This window comes from Orbicella faveolata, unplaced genomic scaffold, assembly GCF_042242905.1.
Source record: "Orbicella faveolata isolate gen_17 unplaced genomic scaffold, um_ofav_v1 contig_46, whole genome shotgun sequence".
In the NCBI taxonomy this organism is placed as follows: Eukaryota; Metazoa; Cnidaria; class Anthozoa; order Scleractinia; family Merulinidae; genus Orbicella; species Orbicella faveolata.
In genome coordinates, this window is record NW_028301576.1 from 21,939,265 (window position 1) to 21,960,000 (window position 20,736).

General features: G+C 38.7%; 1 protein-coding gene and 1 long non-coding RNA gene across 4 annotated transcripts in view; one reads left to right on the plus strand and one right to left on the minus strand.

Moving 5' to 3' along the window:
- Positions 1–82: 82 nt before the first annotated feature.
- On the plus strand, positions 83–8,173 carry LOC149098884 (uncharacterized). Its single transcript, XR_016203769.1, has 2 exons — positions 83–307; positions 7,688–8,173. It is a non-coding gene; the product is annotated as an uncharacterized LOC149098884 (long non-coding RNA).
- Positions 8,174–9,803: 1,630 nt separating this feature from the next.
- LOC149098885 (uncharacterized) overlaps positions 9,804–20,736 on the minus strand; it is an 11,245-nt gene continuing 312 nt past the window's right edge. The window contains exons 2-10 of one of the 3 annotated variants that reach the window (XM_089278043.1): positions 17,515–17,787; positions 16,957–17,331; positions 15,249–15,397; positions 14,718–14,880; positions 13,995–14,077; positions 13,272–13,497; positions 12,394–12,514; positions 11,072–11,117; positions 9,804–10,712 (exon numbers count right to left, since the gene is read on the minus strand). In XM_089278043.1, coding sequence (XP_089134169.1) covers positions 10,626–10,712; positions 11,072–11,117; positions 12,394–12,514; positions 13,272–13,497; positions 13,995–14,077; positions 14,718–14,880; positions 15,249–15,397; positions 16,957–17,331; positions 17,515–17,787 — 1,523 coding nt within the window. In that variant the 3' untranslated portion in view covers positions 9,804–10,625. The other 2 variants (XM_089278044.1, XM_089278042.1) reach the window with 2 other exon arrangements.

A 20,736-nucleotide genomic window follows, 5' to 3' on the forward strand; every position in this document is an offset into this window, starting at 1 on the left:
TATACGCCTAATGATAGAACTATGTTTCAAATTCAAGTGAAATGCTAAATTTCAGCATGTCACGGACTCTATATCTCTTTCTTCCCTACCCTACCCCATAGTGGCAATTTGCGAGACGCACTTGCATTCCATCAACAAGCCAAAACAGGTCAATGTGAAAGAGGCCATTTCTTGATGGAAACAACGAGTATTCTCGCGAGGACACGGTGGCTGATGGCTCTAAACGCGCGTGGAAACCGTCTGCGAGAGGCTGGGTACCAGTTTGAAAACAGCTAGCTCAGAGATTACCTCATAGGGTTATAAAAAGGCATGTATGCATGGGGTTTTTCATCCTCTATTATGCAATTTAAGTTGCATTTTTTTTATAAGGATAAGCATAAGTATAAAGTGGACAGGGAAAAAGAAAATGGGAAGAGCTGATAAGAGCCACATTTTGCACATTGGCAAGAATCCATTGGATACCTGGACAGAGCAACTCGGATTAGTATTAATCCGTGGATGATGATGATGATGATGATGATGAGCTGAGACGAACTGATGTTCTGATGTTTCGATTTGATCAGAGTTTTGTTTGAGGATTCTGTACAACAAGGATGCAGATAGCAGACGGCTGGTGGCCGACGACGGACAAGGAAAAAATAATATTTAGGATTTACAAGTGAACCTCGAGCAAGAATATGAACAGTTTTGCAATTTTCGAAACTTTCCGAACATGCAACGAGTTCTCGAATATATTTCAGCAAATAGTAATGTCGTTTTTAATGAATATTCTATTATTCTTATTTCTGTTATTTTTCTGATTGCCCGCCGTCCGCATCTGCCATTTACTGATTGAGTCCCTTTTGTTTGAGATGATGTAATGTAATATGCCATTGTCTTGTCAATTCCATTTAATTATCAAAACATTAAAGGCTGATTTTAGGAGTGGAGTCTGAAATATTGACATGTTCCGCAAGGCCATGAATAATATAACTTTCCGACCGAACCTACCACGTACCATGCTGATTTTCTTCATGTCCTACTTGAGAGTGTGCTCACACATTGGATCCGAATCAAGGATTGCATTCCTACAAGGACAAAACACAACTACCAAAAAGGTCGTGGCTTGTTGCCAAGCAGACGTGATTTCTGTAAATTTAAGCTTGTTCTAGATTTTGGGTTCCCTCCCAATTCAGCAAAATACAATCACTCAAGTTAACATAACACAACATAACAACTTTATTCAAGTGTCGATATCTTTAGTTTACAAACAGCTAATTGGGAAAAGAAAAGAATTTATACATGGTATAGTAGATTTATAATTGACTAAGATCTAAAAATATTTATAAAAGTTAAGATTTAAAAGTTGAAAAACTACAAAACGTGAACGCGTTTATTCTGCTGCGCCCTGTCTGCCCTCTCTACAGAATGAGGAAATATAATTTAAACTTTACATAACCTGTTAACCGAAGTCACAACTTAACTTACTAAGTAAAAAACAGTATTTTTTATTGTAGTTGGAACCGATGGGAATTTATAACATAGATCTTCTCGTTCCTTAAAACAAATGGGAAACGGCGAAGAGTAAGCAAAGCCGCTGTTATACGTCAACGTATCTCGTCGCCTTGAATCGCATTCACCTGGTTCTTATGTGGTTTTCAATAAGGAAACAAAACTAAACAAAATTCGTCGTCGCCTAGATCAAACGTGAACTATGTCTTATTGCTTAGTAACTAAGGAACATTTAAAGAAACAAGGTAAGTTAACTCAAGTGTTCATTGTGAAAGTAGCTGCTCCAATGTTGCTACTACACTGTAGCATACTGGCCAGGGGCCCTGATGCGTTAGATAAAAATACGTATAATATTTAGGGAACAATTTGTTTAACCAGAATATCACTTTAGCTACAATGGGCGACAAAAGTAGTTGAGAGACTTTTAGGAAACGACGCTTTTCCATACTTAAACACCTGTTCTATTTTATTTGCATCTAGCGTTGATTCTCTGATACCCCCGGTCCCCCAATTCAACGTTGTGTAGGCGCTGTGGTCTGTGCAGTCCAAGAAATAGAAAAATCAACATTATTTGGGGGGAAGGGGGTAAGATGTGTCCAAGACGCTCGAAAATCGAATTTTACTGCCAAGTGTCTCACCACTTTCATCGCCTATTGTAGGCTAGCGATATAGTGCGCGAAACATCCAGTTAGTTAATCTGGCTGGGTTAACTGGAACGATAGTTGCTTACAATTTCATGAGAATCAAAGCTAAATGGGAACAGACATGTACAGTTGCCCATACTTAGGTGCAGATAGTTAAAATCGCGGTCGAACCATGTCGACATTCTGGTTTGTTTACTTAACTATCAAACTGGTAAAATGGAAAATAGATGAGCTATGAAAAACAAACAAGCATAAAAATATAAACCGAGAATAAGTGATGTACAGAGCTGTGTTTTGTCAAAACAAAACCCGTGCTTCAAGTGGTGTCGGAGAGAGTTCCTTTAACTTCTAGAAATTTTACTTCAACTATCTTTAAGTTGACACTACAATTAAGCCTTCGACCAAAAGCTAAGTCATCGCTGAACAAGTTATGGTCATTTTCTTGACCAAACAAGGTACCGTAGCAATGGCAGAAGCTGTCAAAAACACCTTTAATTTAGTCCTGAACCTCTCCCATATTTTTTTCTAAACTTGCACAATGTAGTACATGCAAGTCACAATGTAATAATACGAAATGGGGGTCACCAGACTTGTGTCCGAATTGTAAGCCCTCCAAGCTAAAAAACGATGTTTTTAAAAGGATTATGTTTCCACGGTAACCTTTTGCGCAAGAAAATGACCATAACTTGTTCATTCTTTTGAGATCGGCTACTATTGTTCCATTAAAGAGCAACAAGAAAATTCTAGAAACCGTTGTGAGCCACCATGATGAAGTTTAGACAACCAGCCATCTTTAGCAGCAGAGAACGACCTTTTTTAAACTCGGTTACTTGTACTTTTTCTACTTCTTTCTTTTTTTGTTGTTTAAGTCCACAAGGTGTCTCACTTTATTGTAGCAGCGTTGGAACTCTTTTCTCTCCAGGATTTCCGCCAGCTCGTTTAAGGTAGGATTCCAGAACCATCGTTCACACCCTCTCAAGCCGAATAAATGAACTAAAAATCTTGTAAATATACAGTCTTATTGAATCTGTCATGTTATTGAATATGTCATGCTGCTGACAGTAAAATAAGTCTAATTCTGATTACCTAATCAGTTCCGATTAATTGATTAGTCCAATTAGCCGATTTTATTACCCAGTGATAAGCGTTTCATTTGTTCATGCGAGCCTGGTACGACCGCTGACATTATAAAGTCATACTGCGGGGGGACGTTAGAGTTCATTTTCCGAGCGGCCATGCTGGATTTTAGATTAGCTTATAACTTCATTTTAGAGTTAGTATAATCAGCCAGAACACAACGTTTTCACATCGATATACTCACACTGATCTAAAGAACGCAGCTATAACATTACAAATTGTTGCGGCATACTGCCGGTAAAAGCGGGTTTAGTGGACCTGAACGTCAAATGATGGAAAAAAAAACTGATCACGCAGTTTACAGAAGTAAATAAGATAACGGCAGGAGAGGTTTGTCTCAAAAAAAATTATCCTGGAAGATGCACCGACTCCTTAAAAAAATTTGACCATGGTTTGCTTACTATCCCTTTGCATTATAAGTTATAAAGCAATGAATACTTACAGATCAAATAAAACATGGCTTACCTATGAAGTTGTCCAAGTGTTTGGCCGATGTACACTGGGAACAGCTTATCCAAGTAAAAAAACCGAGAGGGTGGTCGACCTTCACTCAGTCATTGACTTCTATCGTCTTTGTCATCGCAAAACTTTCATTTGCTTCTCTTTCTTTTATTGGTACTTTGGAAATCAGTGAGAACTGTCTCTATCGATGTACGCAATGTATTTATTAGTAGCAAATTTTGCTTAGTCAGCATTTTATGTTACCATTTCAGAGAACACTCAGGACTGAGTAATTTGAAATCACCATCATTTTGAGAAGGTTTCACATCGAAGAGATTAACGGGTGGAATATCTTGGATTTAATATTTCAAATCTTTGGAACCTTTGCTACGAAAATAAGTTAAAACCAGAGGCAAGTTTTCGATTCTGGAGAAGAAAGAACTTGAAATGTTTAGGATATCAATTTTTTGATAAAATTTAACTCTTGGTCAGCGGTATTTCCTCAGAAACGATGCGCACAAGCAAAAGTCTCCATGTATAACATGTAAGACCATAGTAGCTTTAATTTCGTGCAAAAAAAGTTGAAATCGGCTCAATTTTGATTTTTTTACGAATTTTCTTTCATTTTTGTAATTTGCGGTTTCTCGACTTCCAAATGTGAAGGAAAGGCAAAAAAGTGCTAAATATGTAGAATATTGCCAGTTTCTTCACCTCGGTATAAAGAATGTGCCATGTTGTAGCGGCTTGTGAAGTTTCTTGTCGCTCAGTAGTCTGACTCCAGAGTTTTGGTGGTTCAAACTTTGGTAGTCACAATTGCAGCCGGAACTAACTGGTCGACCTTCCCCTCCCCTTTGTACCATAAACAACTTTTGCCAGCCCATAATAAGATGATTATTTCTTTCAAATACTACTTAGATTGCTCCCCTTACTAAAAACATTCAAACACACCAAGCATTTCTTTTCGAGACATAATTGTCGATTTCTTACAACTGCTATACTATTTCCTTTTGTTGCCGCGTTATTTACAGGTGAGGGTGGGGCTGAGAGAAAAAACAAATTCAAAATCACAATGGGCTCAATGCAAAATACATTTTCGAAGATTAGTAAGCGGATTGTTAAGAACTATTGTGATTGCCTTTTTACGAGAGCAGCTGTCTAATTGGCTGATTGACAGCTGTCAAATATGGCTCTTGTGGAAATTTAACTCGTTTGCGGTGTCTAAATTTGGACTTCCATATATTAGAAGCAATTTCATGTAATGAAGCTTAAAATGCATGAAAGGTTGTCTGTTTAATTAAACGTTTGAGAAATGGGAAGAACAAGATCGTCACTAAAGCACTTTGCTAAATAGTTAGCTTGCTAGAAACAACAAGTTTTTTAAGAAAAGGTAGACTCTTCCCTCGTTTTAGCCCCTTCCAACTCAACTTGCTAGGCAACGAAAAGGCTTAACCTTTGTCCAATGAACTGAATGTCTACTTCTTTAAGAGTTCTAGGAGACTGCAAGATAGTTTATCTGATATATCAAAAATCAAAACTACTAGAACCAATTATATGCCGATGGACTTTCCCCTCTGTAAGAAAAAAGTGGCAATGTCGTTACATTTTTAGTTGTCACGTGATAACCACGTGATCTTGAGACGTCAGGTTTTATTTATAGGGTCAAGAAAGATAAGCACATATTCTGTAAAAATTTGAGTACTTATCTATGAAAAATGACGAAGTTATTGATGTTTGATCCGTTTTGGTAATTTTATAAAATCAAGGTTGAGTTGAGCGAGCTCAAAAACGTGGTGTAATATATATACTTGCACGGCATTTTTTTGTCGGCTCAAAACCCAATCTTCTAAAATAGTGGTGATAGGCATGATTATAAGGGGATCATGGGTGATCGGTTTAAAAGTCATTCCCGCCAAAAATCTCCAAGAAGCGACATTTTCTAGCTGTATTCCACGTGAAGGCCAACTCTGCCCTCACCACGAAACTTAAAATGACCATTCCTCGTAGGCTTGTCAATTATTTGCCTTCAAATCTTCGCAGTTTGTTGCCTTGGTAACGGTTGTCTAATGCTGAACAATTCAAGTCAATTCGAATAGTTTTTGCAACAGTTTTGCCCATTTGAAAAATTTGGTGACAAGCGAGGGGAAAGTTGCCCGTGGAGGATTCTAATGATGATGATGATGATGATGATAATAACAATAATAGATTATAATAGGGTTATTATAATCTGGTAATAGATTATTATAATCCAGTAATAGATTATTATAATTCAGTAAGGGATTACTATAATTCAATTGGAAGGATTAGACTATTATCAATAATATCATCCGATATCATCATCTCTATTATAATCAAGATAAAATTCCCGTGAGTGTTTGGATATAACAGATCTATATGACAGACACACTGCAGACATAACACGGGACTGACGAGACATAACACTGATCACATCAGTCACATGCTATGATGATTCCGTGCGTATGCTAGAGCTGGTAGATACCACTGTTGCCCCTAGGAGTAAATGAATAGGAACAAATGCCTCTGCGCCAGCGAATCCGTGTCATGGGCATGTGCTTTTACAAAAAAGGGGAGCTTGAGAAAGGGAATAACTAGCAGTTGCATGAGAATAGTGAATATCCCAAAGACACTAACTGTTTCGAGGTTCGGAGCCGGCATATATCACGGTGGATTAATATTTATCAGAATAATATAATTGATTAAGGCATGGCTCAAACCTCAGTAAAGGATTACAATAATCTATTACTGAATTATAATAACTTATTACTGGATTATAATAATCATCAGGATTAATATTAATTCAGTTAATATTAATCCGAGTTGTCCTGTTTACACCAAAAGGAAATTAGCGATCTTAGATAATTAGAGAGACGTTTGCTCAGAGGGTGGGAACAAGATCCAGTTAAGTTTCAGTCAAAGCGAGAAAATGCTCAGGATGCTAATAAATCTCGATAACATCGAAACGAAAATTGTCTTAATTTCATAGACAGTTCACCACTTAATTAATGAGGAGAAATATGGGGCGAGTTACATCTCACAGTGGTTTGTGGACTCGCCCCAGATTTCCTCTTGTTTCTAAAGTGGCTAATTTGGACGGATGAGAATGCTCCAAAAAACACCGTCGGTTGTTTACAAGGTCGCAGTTTGGCTTGAAAAAAATTACCTTTTTCGGTACATGTAAAAAAAACCCACCCTCTTTGACACTTGCCAGGTCTCAAATTACAAAACACGACAATAGACCATTTTACAGTTGTCTGCTCAGTGACCTGGCCTATGTATGGCAGCGAGGCTAGAGTTGACCTTGTTTTGACACAGACCTCACTGCTTTTTGTTGTTCTGATGCTAACCAGGTGCATTTACATCTTGACAAAAGCACTGAGGTCTGTATCAAAACAAGGTCAACTCTAGCCTCGCTGCCATACAAAGGCCAGGTCACTGAGCAGACAACTGCAAAATGGTCTATTTGTCTGGCTTTTTAATCGTTGGCAAAATTTGACTAAGATTGCCGGAGGTCGCACAATTGTAGAGTTTTCGATATTATTTTTAGCATCCCAATGCAAAGTGTGTAATGGAAAATGTCTAATAAAACAGTGAGCCCACTTTCCCAAGCTTCGCATCTTGTGAGCTACAAGTGGCAAAAGTAGAGAGGTTTTTAAAAAATGACACTTTTCGATATTGAACCTCTTATTCTATTTCATTTGCATTTAGCATTGATTCTCTGATACACCCAGCCCCCTGATTCAATGTTGCGTAGGTGCTATGATCTGCGTTATCTTAGAAATAGAAAATTCAACATTGTTTGGGAGGAAGGGGAGGGGAGGGGGGGGGGGGGATGTTTCCCAGACGCTCGAAAATTGAATTCTACTGTGAAGTCTTTCAACACTATTGTAGCTCATTGTAGTTTCGCACAACTCGACCATGTACTGCATTTACTTGTGAACTCTTTTTTTGTTCCACAGGGCTGGTTCGTGGGATTCTGTCCGGGTTGGCTGTGGATGTGGGCAGCAACATTGCTTAACAATCAAATCCGTCGAATGGTCCTCAGAAACCGAAAGCCATGACACTTCATTAATGTTCAAAGTTTATTGGCTTATATTCAATTTCTGAACCCCATAACAATTTTAGTGTATGCTATAAAAAATATATCTATATTCTAAATATATTGCTCTTTTTTTTAATTTGGTTTGTTGCTGATGTTAATCCACTTATAAAAAATGTTTCGGTAAGAAATTCTCATCAACACCCTGCACCGATAAAAACATTTCTCATATACAAAAAAAATGTTGAGCCAGCCATTCTTAACACATGAAAGCAAATTTTCATATCAGTAACCCTGAACTAGTACTATTGCTTGCAACGAACAAAGTACTTAGATAAATCATTTAAAATTGCAATAAATTAACCTCGATATAGGAATGTTCGATTTTTTAGAAAAAGAATAGAAAGTGATAATTATACCACAGCACTTTTGTGAATCACTATTAAAGTGCCACTATGATGAAATTCTCGATATCCATTTCTTTACATTTTCGTACACATTAGGTCTTTCCTAGATATCTTGCCAAATTTCAATTTTCTACGAACATTAAAACTCGTGGTTTTTGGAACTTAATTTCCGAGAATTTACGGCCGCCATTAATTTTCCTTGTTCCAAGTCTTGGTTGAAAATTTGAGAAAACGACATCATTTTCTCAAAAATACCGCACGGGTTGAAATTATGATAACAATTAATGTAAAAAAATTGCACGAATATATGAGCCAAAGTTTTTGTTATTCTTTATGCGAATTGCTGCGCTAATTGTTATAATTTCAACCCGTGTGGTATTTTTGAGAAAATGACATCATTTTCTCAAATTCTCAACCAAGACTTGGAACAAGGAAAATTAATGGCGGCCATAAATTCTCGGAAATAAAGGTCCAAACGACATGAGTTCTAATGTTCGTAATAGATTGAAATTTGGCAAACAATCTAGGAAAGACCTATTGTGTGCGAAAATGTAAAAAAATGGGTATGGAGAATTTGATCATAGTGGCACTTTAAATTTTATTACTGAAGTCTACAAACTAGGAAAAAGAGTACAGTGATAATCGAGGACAGACGAACAAATCTTAAGGGGTATTTTTCCCTCAAGAGGATATTTCTTCATCTAGGAAAAAAGGACTGACTAGCAAAAACTCAAAGAGGTCCATCTGTGAGCTGTCACTGATAAATTGAAACTGCCATACAAGGTGTGGCCAAAAATTACTTGCTAAAAAAGTAACATCATGAAGTGTAGTAATTAAAACAAATTAAAGATACACCCGTTTCCATTATTTTTAGGTACCTGATTTAACTGTCAGTTAAGCACGTCTACCTCTGTCAGAGTTTTTGATTAGTACTGGTAATAGGCTGAGTGGAGTCCTATTCGGTCTGTGGTTATATGAGTGATTGTCATCTCAAAAAAAAAATTCACGGGTAAATGGTTTTGGGATATAGATGAATGCTCAGAAACAAGGTTGAACCAAATAAAGCACTCAGCCACCTTGTTCTAACAAATCGAATATGGTTTAGCGTGGTCTGTACTCTTATCAACAACGATGTGTCATCACAGTGGTCAAAATGTTGTGGACTCATGAGGCACAGCCGAGTGAGTCCACAACAAATGATGCGTATCGTTGTCGATAAGAGTGCAGACCACGCTTAACCACATTTCAATTTGTTTTTTACCACAATATAAAGGTCAAAGAAAATGGTGTTTTTTTAGAGCGCAAGCTGAAAAAGGCATTGCGTGACACACTGACAAGAGCAGCGTTGTCTGGATTGACAACGGCAAATTAGCCAATCAGATTGCGAGATCAGTAGCAATTGTGGTATAAATAGACGCCATGTTACTGGACACTGTTATTGGACACTTTGTCTTTGAACAGCAACGCAGCTTGCGCTCAGTGGTGAGAGCCAAGCAGATTTGTCATAGTTGTGATCAGGCATGTCAGTCAAACCGAGGGAAAAAATGCAATTGAACATAAGACTGCCAACCGGCAGGAACCAAACCAGCAGGCTATTGAGAGGAGTAGCCAAGAATTTGAACTCGGAACTACCAAGAACATGTGAAATCTTTCACATGAAAATGAGTTTAATTTGTCAGCGAATAAAGAGCTAAGAGAATTGAGCTGAGAGAAACTTAATGTTACCTTCACCGGCAGTAGTGTACAATCCAATCCGTTTAAAATAAACTATACTGCGGTGGTTGCTGTTAGATACTTTCTTTTACCAAGAGAGCGTGAACTTTTGAAAGGTAAGAGATCAAGTTATTCCTCAATATGTTCCTTACTCCTAAGGTAATCCCCCTCAAGTTATTTTCATATCACACCTCAGATTCCCGGGAGAGTTTAGAAAGAGCCACCAAAACATCCACGCACACAAGTGGCAACATTATCCGCCAGAGAACTGGGTACTATGTCTAGAAATAACTTGAAAGGGATTAACCTTAAAATAAAGCCTATACGTGGATTAACTCTTTATTCTTTATCCCCTCTTGTGTTTACTTATTCCTTTCAGTGCATATATATAGACCTTTGATCTTATCTGCATCGGGAGAAAATAGCGTTTCAGGGTCGGAGAATCCAGTTTTTGAGCTACATTGCACCTCAAGGCCAAGGAATTCTTATGGAGCCAAGCTGATGTAAAATATTAACTTGCGGAGGGCTTGGTTCACAACATGACCCCAAACGGCTCAAGCGCCTCTCTTTTCGGGGACTTCTCCAAGAACTTTTCTGGACATGGAACATTACCACATAAGGGCCCTTTTTTTTCCCAAGGGCCGTATGAGTAGTACACTCCTGAACACAGCTCCCTTGCTGAGGACCTTATTGCAATTGTGTACGGCTCTTTCATAGGGTCCTTTCACATCCAGCATGTTACTGCACGGTGATTACATTGTAACAGTTGTTATTGACCAAGGGCTCTTCAACTTCATCATAACCATGGATAACCGGGGGCATAACCTGCCAAAGGAGAAAGAAAGGGTCTGAGAACTACCGCGAGAAAAACTAAGAGAAGAAAAACCAACCAAAGTACGCGATGTGTCAGAGTCCAGAAACAAGACTTGTCACAGATTTTTTCAGCCGCAAACAATCGCTCTTTCAGAAATGCGTCTTCAAGAAACTATTGCTGGATTCCAAACCTGATTCATATCACCTAAATAAACGCATCAAACCTTTTTTTCAAGTCCCCTCATATCATTTTTTTCATCTTCCTCAAGAAATCATGTTTGATTTGCCCGAAAGTGAAAACCTAAGTAAACCTCATCTCTTGATGAAAGATTTTGCAGATTGAACTCAGATTGATTGTACTTGAGTCTTACCAGAAAATCTCTTAAGGGAGGTCCCGATGTTCCGTTCTCACGCCTCCTGAAAGAAAAAGGAAAAAAACACTGGTAAATTACCGAACTGTTAAAAGAAATGTTGATTCCGATGAGTAAATTACTGCACTATCCTGGTATAACGCAGAGATCGTTCAACTGCTTCTGAATTGGAAACAGACCAAGTTCAGTTTCCCCCACGTTAAAATGTGAGCAATCCCTGAAGTTTGAAGTGGCATGGGCTGAGTGACTAGCAGCAAGATGTGTGGCAAATTCAGAGCGGGAAAGCGCAATAAGCATGCGCGAGTTTTGGCTGTGTGCTAGGCTCCAAGTTTGAAAAAAATGGCAGGATTTTGTTGATCTTTTGAACCAAAAGATCGAGTTACGAGCTTTATCTGCTTTCCCAGTTAAGTTTTCCTGGTGAGCAGCAACATTTTAACGTCACTGATGGAAAGCTGGTGTATTGTTTTCCTGGAGAATCAGTTTTTGTTCAGACAAAATTAACCTCAAGAAGGTTTCCGAACCCTTTATTTCCCAACAATATACAAGAAATTTCAGTGCGAAGACACATTTTTGCCACAAACACTCTTTACATATTGCATCCATTCAAGCAAACCAGTGAATATATAAGCAAGAGAGCCTCTCAGCAGGCAGGGGGAGACTTCTTTTCTCAACAGTGAAATGTGGAATAACACTTGTGCCCAATTATAAATAAATCAACTGAACGATATCCTCGCGTACCTTATTAGCAGTCCGCTGTTCTTTCTACCATTGCAGCCTGTATTATTACCTGAGCCTGCAAGTAGGGCTAGGGATGCGCAGAAAGCTGTGCAGCATGTTTTTAAGCTTCTAATGTGCCAATGTTTCTATTGTAAACTCATTCCCAGGCTTCAATCGTAGTTCCTGGGCCTCTATTTTTCGCCGCAGTCAATCTGTCCCCGGTAACTTTACGTGCCTGGAACTATACTGTAAGATCTACATCTAAGGAATAGTAGTGTGGGACTCCGCTCAAAAATCAGTCCATTTTGTCTGGTTTCCTGGTATGTTTGTTGTTTCAAAACTATTAATATCTCGATCTTGAATGTATTGTAAACTCGGCAAACAAAAATAAAAGCTTCTCGGGGCCGGTAACTACTGGGACTTTCGAGAAAGGAGCCCCTGGTCACAATCTCTTAAGTTTCTCTACATCTCCAATTGCTCTTCAACATCTCCACCCCAGCCCCCCTTGCACCAACTACCCACCCCAAAGTAGGCATTCACTACCCCTCACCGGAAATTCACCTCCCTGTCCTCACTGCCCACTCCTGAATGTTTATCCACCTTACCTTCTGTAGCACGTGACAATAATGATTACTAGAACTATGCCCATTACTGCTCCAGCCACGCTCATCAACACAGTTTTTGTGACACTGTTCTTTGAATTTGTGGGACCTGAGGATGAGTTACCTAAAGGAAGTAACAACAAGCGTATAGGAGATATACGATACTATGCCATATCATATGCAATACCATGCTTAACAAATTGACGTCAGTTTTTCATGCATCTGTCTTGTTATTGATCATGAATTTCATCATAACATTGTCAAAGTAGGTGTGGATCCACGAGGCAATAGCCGAGTGGATCCACAGTCAATCAGCGAGCCGAATCGGTCCCGTCCAAATTTTACTTTCTTCAACATCCCCTCATGCGCTCCTTTACATCGAAAGATTCTCCAACCAATGCGAGTCCAAACATCTTATGACTAAAGCACTTTGAATGTAATTGAAGATTACTGTACGTTTTCCTTGGTTTTTGGTTTTAAATATAATGGGACAAAACAGACTGCGTCCGATTCTCGAAATCGTCATAAAGAGCTTGCTGTTGACCATCCCTGAAATGAAATCAACATGTGAGAAGAGTATAGGGCATTGAACAACAAGCTCTCGTTCTTCAAAAAATAAACTGTTTTCTCTCCTACAATGAACATCTGTAGACTGTGACCACAGTTGTAAGCTCTAGGGGTTTCATGAACGTTTTCAGCAGAAGGACAATTGGTTTTCACAGGCGGGCAAAACTCTTTGAACTGAACTTTTTTTTATAGGAAAATCTTTCCTCCAGATGTTCAAACCTGGCAGCCAAATTAGCCTCACGGCCCGCCAATATGCCTGGCACGTCATCCTTAATGAAACCCCTGAAGCTCTGACAGAAGGTGTTTGTATGCACCTTTACGAATGCTAGGAGTGAGGCACATGTTGCTGATAGAGCTACACAATCCTGGTTCATTGCACAGTTTCATCCATACATGGCAAGAGTCAGACAGTTTCACGGCAGTTATGACTGCACTGCGAGCAGACGTGTCATTGAGTGTTACATTTCCCGAGCCTTTTGAACAGCGGTACAAAATCAGTGTACTCTTCATGGGACCACTGAAATATTCAGCGTGAGGAATCTATGATAAAAGAGAAAAATATGACCGGTATATAATCAGTATCTTGTGTACTGTTAAAAAACTGAAGCATTCGGTAATGTATTCCCAGATCTTTGATTGGCCCAGCATGCAGCCATTGGATATCAGCCATTACACCCACGCCCTACACCAAGGCCAGTGGAAGATGCAGTGGCCTCATGATTAGAAACTTAGTGCGCTTGTCTCCGGATTATCTCCAGATTTGAGCTCTGGCCGGGGACATTGCATTGCATTCTTGAGCAAGACAGTGTACTCTGACAGTGTCTCTCTCCCCCCAGGTGTATCAATGGGTATCACCAAATTGTTGGGATAGCCTGGCAGAATTTTGCAATGGACGAGTATCTCACCCAGGAAAGCGAGGGTGGGGAGGGAGAGTAGGAATACTCTTAGCCACTTTATGCTACAGTCACTGTCACTTGAGTCAGCTGGACTTCATTAATAAGTACCAGCTTTACTTGTCATTGACAAAGATCACATACCCTCCAGGTGATCATCAATCCACGACCACTGCTAACATTAATCCAGTGACTACAGTTCGTAATTAGTGGAGGATCCCTTGGTGCTAGAAAAAATAATCAACAAAAGAATTACCTGTGAAACTATCTGTGAAATTCATCCTACACTGTAGGTCACGCTTAGCACTGAGATTGTAGGGCATGGCCCATACAGTACAGTGCACACACCACTTCTCACAAATGTTTCTCAGAAAAGGTGAGACTAATAAGAGATCTTGACGTGATTACATAAACTCAACTGTCAGCTGACAATTCTTTGTTTTTCTCAACAGATTGCAACAAATAGAGATGGCAGACCTACGCACTTTTCACGAAATTTCCACTAAGTGTACACATCGTGTTCCATTAAGAGCTAGCCAAATGCAAGCTAATCACAGTGCTATTCAAGCTTACCGTACCCAAATTCACTGTTAGACAATTGGAAGCAATGTCCACTGACCTGATATCCTGAAATATTGAGTCACTGGCCTGAATTTGGCTCAATTTTGTTTCAGTTGATTCCACACCAAAAATACAAGGCTAGACCATAACATTATCAAGAACCTCTTGAAATAAAGTGATAGGGTCTTATTTGCAAACTCAAGTTAACTTCACAGTACAATCAAATACTCCAATCTAACATCACTAAAGGAGATTTTCAATTATTTGGAACCTTATGGTCACAATTTTTAGTACAGTGTAGCTTACCTGAGACATCTGTTCTCAGTGTACGTTGTGTCGCCTCACTGTAGATACCATATGTGTTTGTGTTTTTCTCTGCATACCGTACCAGTAAGTAGAAATGGTAGCGGGAGAATCCAACCAGGTCATGTATTAGAGCATTAGTTTCTGGTGCTCTCCTGGTCAAGCTCTACAACAGCACCACAGTAGTCACAGACATTAAAATAACACTTTATTAAGATGTTTAACTCACTAATAACTTGAATAGTCATGTACGGCTAGGAAATCAATTGGGTTGTCTTATCTGTTGATTTATTATTAGACTGAGTAAATAACTTCATAGTGATTGACTGCAGCAAATTATCAAAATGTGCGTGCACTCATAATTAATATAATAAGCGAATAATCATGTAAAAAAAAATTAGCAAATGATTTCATGGATTTAGATGAATCACATTACCCAGCACTCCCTCAGTAAATAGTGCACACTATAAACATTGTATTGTGTGAAACAAATTCCAAGCTGTAAGTACAAACATCTACTAACAAAGTTTTTACCTTATTGTGGTTGTCACCATCTTTATGGTACAGAATAGTATACTCCACCTCTACGAGTCGGCCTCGTCTGGCATCTTCCCATGAGACTTTCACAGTACCAGGTGGTGTCACTTCTTTGGCAGCAAGAAAAACTGCAGGTTGTGGGGTTGCTAAGTGAGCAAAACAGGCTGAATATTAAGAGTTGGTTTAATTAAATTTCTTTTCGAGTCATCATTTCACAGAACACAATAGACAGTATTAAATTCATGTGCCTGCAATGTGTGCAAAGGACTGCTGTGCAAAGGGCTGCTGTACACAGGGGTTCCATTCAGGGCTGGGCACCAGGCAAATTGACTGGCTATGAGGATGATTTTTCCCACCTAGTTTAACCATCTAGAGGAAAGTTTTCTTATAAAGAAGTTCACTTCAAAACTTTAATGACACCCCTATAAACATAAGTTACTTAAGGTGATTCCCTTGTAAAAGAACCCGCCATAGATTTCTGATGAAACTTGATATGCTGTTGTTACAGGACAAAAAGATATTAAAAAGGTAGTATAAAGAGGGGGTCACCGTGCTTGTTTTCATGCCACAATGCTGACAAATACGGTTATTTAGGTGACTTTTGGTAGTTTCCGTGCGCAACAAATAAGCTTGATTGTTTTTCAATGCAGCGTGTTACATCACACAGAGTTTGACTTTCTTTGATTGTTTATTCATCTACGTCCCAGAAATACTCTGCAATTTTTTATCTTTTAAAAGAAACCTAATTTAGACATGCGCTGTTGAGCTATGTGCGAGCGCTAATGACGCGAAAATCATGCGCAGTAGGGATGCGCAATACAATACTAAGGAATCACCTCAATCACCCTTGACAAGCACTGCAGCCTCTACACGCATTGACCTATGATTATAAAACTCATTCTTATCGCATGGTGATTGCATGCTTGGATTAATCAGAGGCAAAAACGTTTGCCTCGAGATCATGGTATACTATGAATGAGATTCATCAAGTATTTTTCCATTCTGACACTCTGTATATATATTCACTGGGAGCAAGGTCAGTAATAACTTTCATGTGATCTTATGAAATCACAATATACAAATTGTTTTTTGTGTGTTCATAAGTTCACAGGAAAGCCAAAATAATCTCCCCATCATTTGAAAACCCACATGACAGGGCTAGGAATAAAAGTCCCAAGAACTCCAGCTCACCTTCGGACAAGCAGCCCTGCATAAGTCTTAATTTACTTTTCTTTACTTACACCTGTAGTTGGCAGCTGACTTACCCGGGCAAATAAAAAGTTACCTGCCCAACAGGTAAGTCAGAGACTGACTTACATATTAAACTGGTTTTAAGTAACACGTCTCTAATAGCTGAATGTTGGAAGGTGCCTGAAAGTTCAGTGGGAGCCAGGTTAACTGTGTGAGGTAGCCATGACAATATTGTGAGCAACTTACAATAACCTAGCACAGTCCCACTGTACCTAATTTATACTTACCTAGAGGGAAAGCAGGGATGGGTGGAGCAAAATACTTTACCAAGACTGTAAGCAAAGAGCAACCAGCACAAGCAAAATGACCTCATAGGGAGAGCTGTAAACTGAGCCCTGTAAAAGTCCTGAGTTCACCCCACATTAGTGAAGGAGACAGCTGGCCAGCATTGTCTTGAGTTTAACCTAGTCTAAATTGAGCCTCATTTAATAGCCTGTCACTGATAGACACTTACTATAAACTATGCTGTTCAGGACATTGTAGGTGAATTCAACTGGACTACTCATTCTTGACCCAAGAACATTGCTGGCTTCAACAAAGGCAATATAGGGTACTGGAATAAAGGTGTGTGGATAAAATTGATAAAGAATCGGCCGGATTTTACACATGAATCGACCTGACTCTGATCCCTGTTGGGGACGTACACCTTCCCAGAGAGTTACAGAATCCTTCAAGGTACAGTTACGAGGTGGAGTGGATGCATTCTTGCATCTTGCTTTGACAGCATAACTGAGCTGTAATCCACCCTGGTACCAAGGAGCTTTCCAGTGAACATAAGTTTTCAACTCAACATTGTTGACCCATACATCTTGGGGTGGACCAGGAAGATCTACATGTAAGACAACACCAAATATATTATGTAGGAATATACATATATACTCAAATGTACATGTGCAGTATCATCCAAGTTATGAAACAAAGGCAAACACCCTACTCAACTATTCAAAGTACAGACTGCTGCTAGCAACATGTATAATAAATGACAGCAAACACTGCACTGATCTGAACTTACCGCCTACTCTCACAGTGACAGACGCGGGTTGAACTCTGTTGCTGGTATTTTCTCTACACACATAAGTTCCATTGTCACTCCAACTGACATTATTGATCAGTAGCTGGATTGTTTTATTGTCCAGGGACCTGGTGAGTTTAGTCAACCTTTGGGTGCCATGATACCAAGAAAACTCAACTTTAGATGAATTCACAACTCTGACAACAGTACAGTTTAGTCGAAGTTTCTCACCAACGCTGATCGTCACATCATTTGACATGTACAAATACATTCCTAAATGTTAATTGAAGGAAATAACTGATGAGTACTTTATATATGTATGATTGGTCAAATTTGTAGTAGCGTAGCAGTGTGCCCTTGTTAACAAAATGACGGCCATTTCTTGGCGTGTCTATGAAGAGAAATTAGATAAAGTTTTGAACAGCTAGTAGATTATACTAAAACAATTAGATTAGGGGCCTACTAGAAACCGAAAAACTGTGCAAAAAATCGCCGAAAACTGCAAAACCGCAAGAAATTTCGTTCAAAACCAAAATAAAAGCCCTCCCTAACAATGCTTTGGCAACTTTCAAAATCTCTCTTTCTGTTATTTAATTTTTATACGTCTAAACTTGGTTTACTTTCCGTGTTCTTTCTGCGTATTCCCTCATTAGTGCAGAACATATCACAGTATAAAAAGCTCGTTTTTTGTGTGTAAATTGGCTCCACAGACCTATAGCAATGTAAAACTAAAAACAAATTGCACCATGAAATGATTTTAAGTGATTTTTGTTTAAAAGAAACATCGCAATTCTAAAGTCACTTTTTGATTGCCATTGTCAGAATTTTCATTTGTGTGGGCATAATGGCAGCCCCATTTTACAACTTTACTACTTTATTTTACAACCAAATAGTCTCTCCTTTGCCTTTATTCCAGGTGAACAGAGCAAGTGAGCGTAATGTTATTCCTGCGACAAAACAGGGAGAAACTCGCAATTGAGGTATAGAAACACAATGGTTTAACGTCTAAGGTCAAAGTCTACAAAAAATTATCCCAGTCGCATGATATTTGAGAAATAGTCTTTTGCTTTGACGTTATCTTTAGTTTTTCATAGTCTGCTTGACAGCTGTCTACAACCCAAAAAAACACTGTTAAAGAGACTAGGCTTGCCATGCATTCCTCTAACTGTAAGTAGTCCCTTGGAATTACAGTTTTAGCATGACTGTGAGGTGTAACATCCTTGGCAAAACCAGAAAAACTGTAAAATGTATTGGGCAGAAAAATCCGAAAATCCGCCATCACTGTTGACAAAAATTGAAAACCAAAGACTAAATTGGAGAAAACCCGCAAACCGCACAAGACACCAAAACCGAAAAACTGCAGTTTTTAAGTGCAAAAAGCAAAGCAAAAATTGGCCAAATCCGCAGAACCGAAAATCCCGAGACCCCCCTCGTATAAACCTTTTGTAATCCTACATTACATTTAAGTTTGGATCACTTTGGGAAGGGACTAGTCTGTACTTCACACAGGTATACAGTCATGCAATATAAGTGTTTTGTAGTCGTCCATTTAAATTTTATTTTAGGTCACTTATGAGTTGTTAAGTAAATATTTATTCTATGGATAATAATATACATGAAAAAATTACTCGATTCTGATTGGCTGAGAGCAGTGCAGTTCAAGTGTAACACCTGTGCAAAAAGTGTAACACCGGTGCAAAAAGTGTAACACTAGAAGTGCAAATTACACAGCATAATTCTGAGTTATGATTGGCTGAAAGACAAAAGGAAATTTTCTAAGCCAATGATATCACATAAGATGATGAAAATTGTGTGCAGAAACTTTGAAAAAAGTTTTCTCAAATGAGAAAAAGTGGCTTCAAGAAAGATCTTCCGGCACTTCCTCCACACAAATTTTATCATGTTTATATTATTAATAAGTAATCATGCGCTTTTTCTTGTTCAATTTGGAATTAATTTGCTCTTGTGAGTTTTTCAAAAAGCTGAAATTGCACTCGCCAAAGCGGCTTGTGCAATTTCAGCCTTTTGAAAAACTCACTCGTGCAAATTAATTCCAAATTGAACTCAAAACCGTATGATTACCTAAAGTAATGTTGGCTGCTTATCATGAAAATCCCAAATACTGTGCTCTTGACCGTCTCTGTTGTCACTGAAACATTCTATGCGGTCACCCCAAAATGCACACCATGCAGACTGCAGACCACAGGCCGTGCAGACTGTGCAGACTGTGCAGACCATGCAGACTGTGCAGACTGTGCAGACTGTGCAGACTGCGTACTTTTTTTTTTTTCTACATATTCTTGTTTTTGCATTTACTTTTGACTTGCATATTTTCTGGTTCTGTTCAATTATGTACCAGAGTGTTTGTTATCTGCACGCCGCGTAAACTCAGTGGTATGTGACTGTTGATGCATTATAGATTTTGCAAGGGAAACTCGCTTTAGTTCTAAATAAGCTATTTTACACTGTAAAATGTACAAATAAACTTCACTTGTATTATAATGTCACACGTAACATGTGCATTTTCTACTCTTGGTGCACAAAATGTAATTCCAAATGGCTGTTGGAGTGTGACTGCGATCACGCTAAAAAAGACTAGCGCATGGAAAGATCACAGAAAACCGAATAGCATTTGAAATTCTCAGTGCAGTATGGTTGCCGTGATCTTAGTATATTTAGGACCAGTAAAGGGAATTTCCCATAGAAGGTCTATTAAATGCGTGAATCAACAATCAGATGTTGAGTTTGTGCCACTTGTGGGTAAATAACAAACATTAGGACGTATTGAACACTATTTTTTCACTAGAAGCGAAAAAATTGAGTCAAGTGTTAGAAAAAAAGTACTCAGTCTGCACGGTCTGCACGGTCTGCAGTCTGCATGGTCTGCATTATGGGGTGACCGCATTCTAGGGGCCCGTTCAAATATACATCATTCCATTGGGATTAGGGGTATATAGCATTCTGCACGCAGTTTGTACTTCACTCTACATGTTCATTTAAAAGCTCTGAATCGAAGTAATAATCTGATATTAATAATAATAATTCACCCAAAAACACAGGTTTAACACTAACACTAACTAAGACATGTGAAATATAACAATTGCGATAATTAATTACCACACTGAAATACATTGTGTAATGAAAACGACTTCGGGATATGGTTGATATCGAGCTTAAGCTTAAAAGACTGTACCACTAGTCAAAGCGACATCGCTTAATACA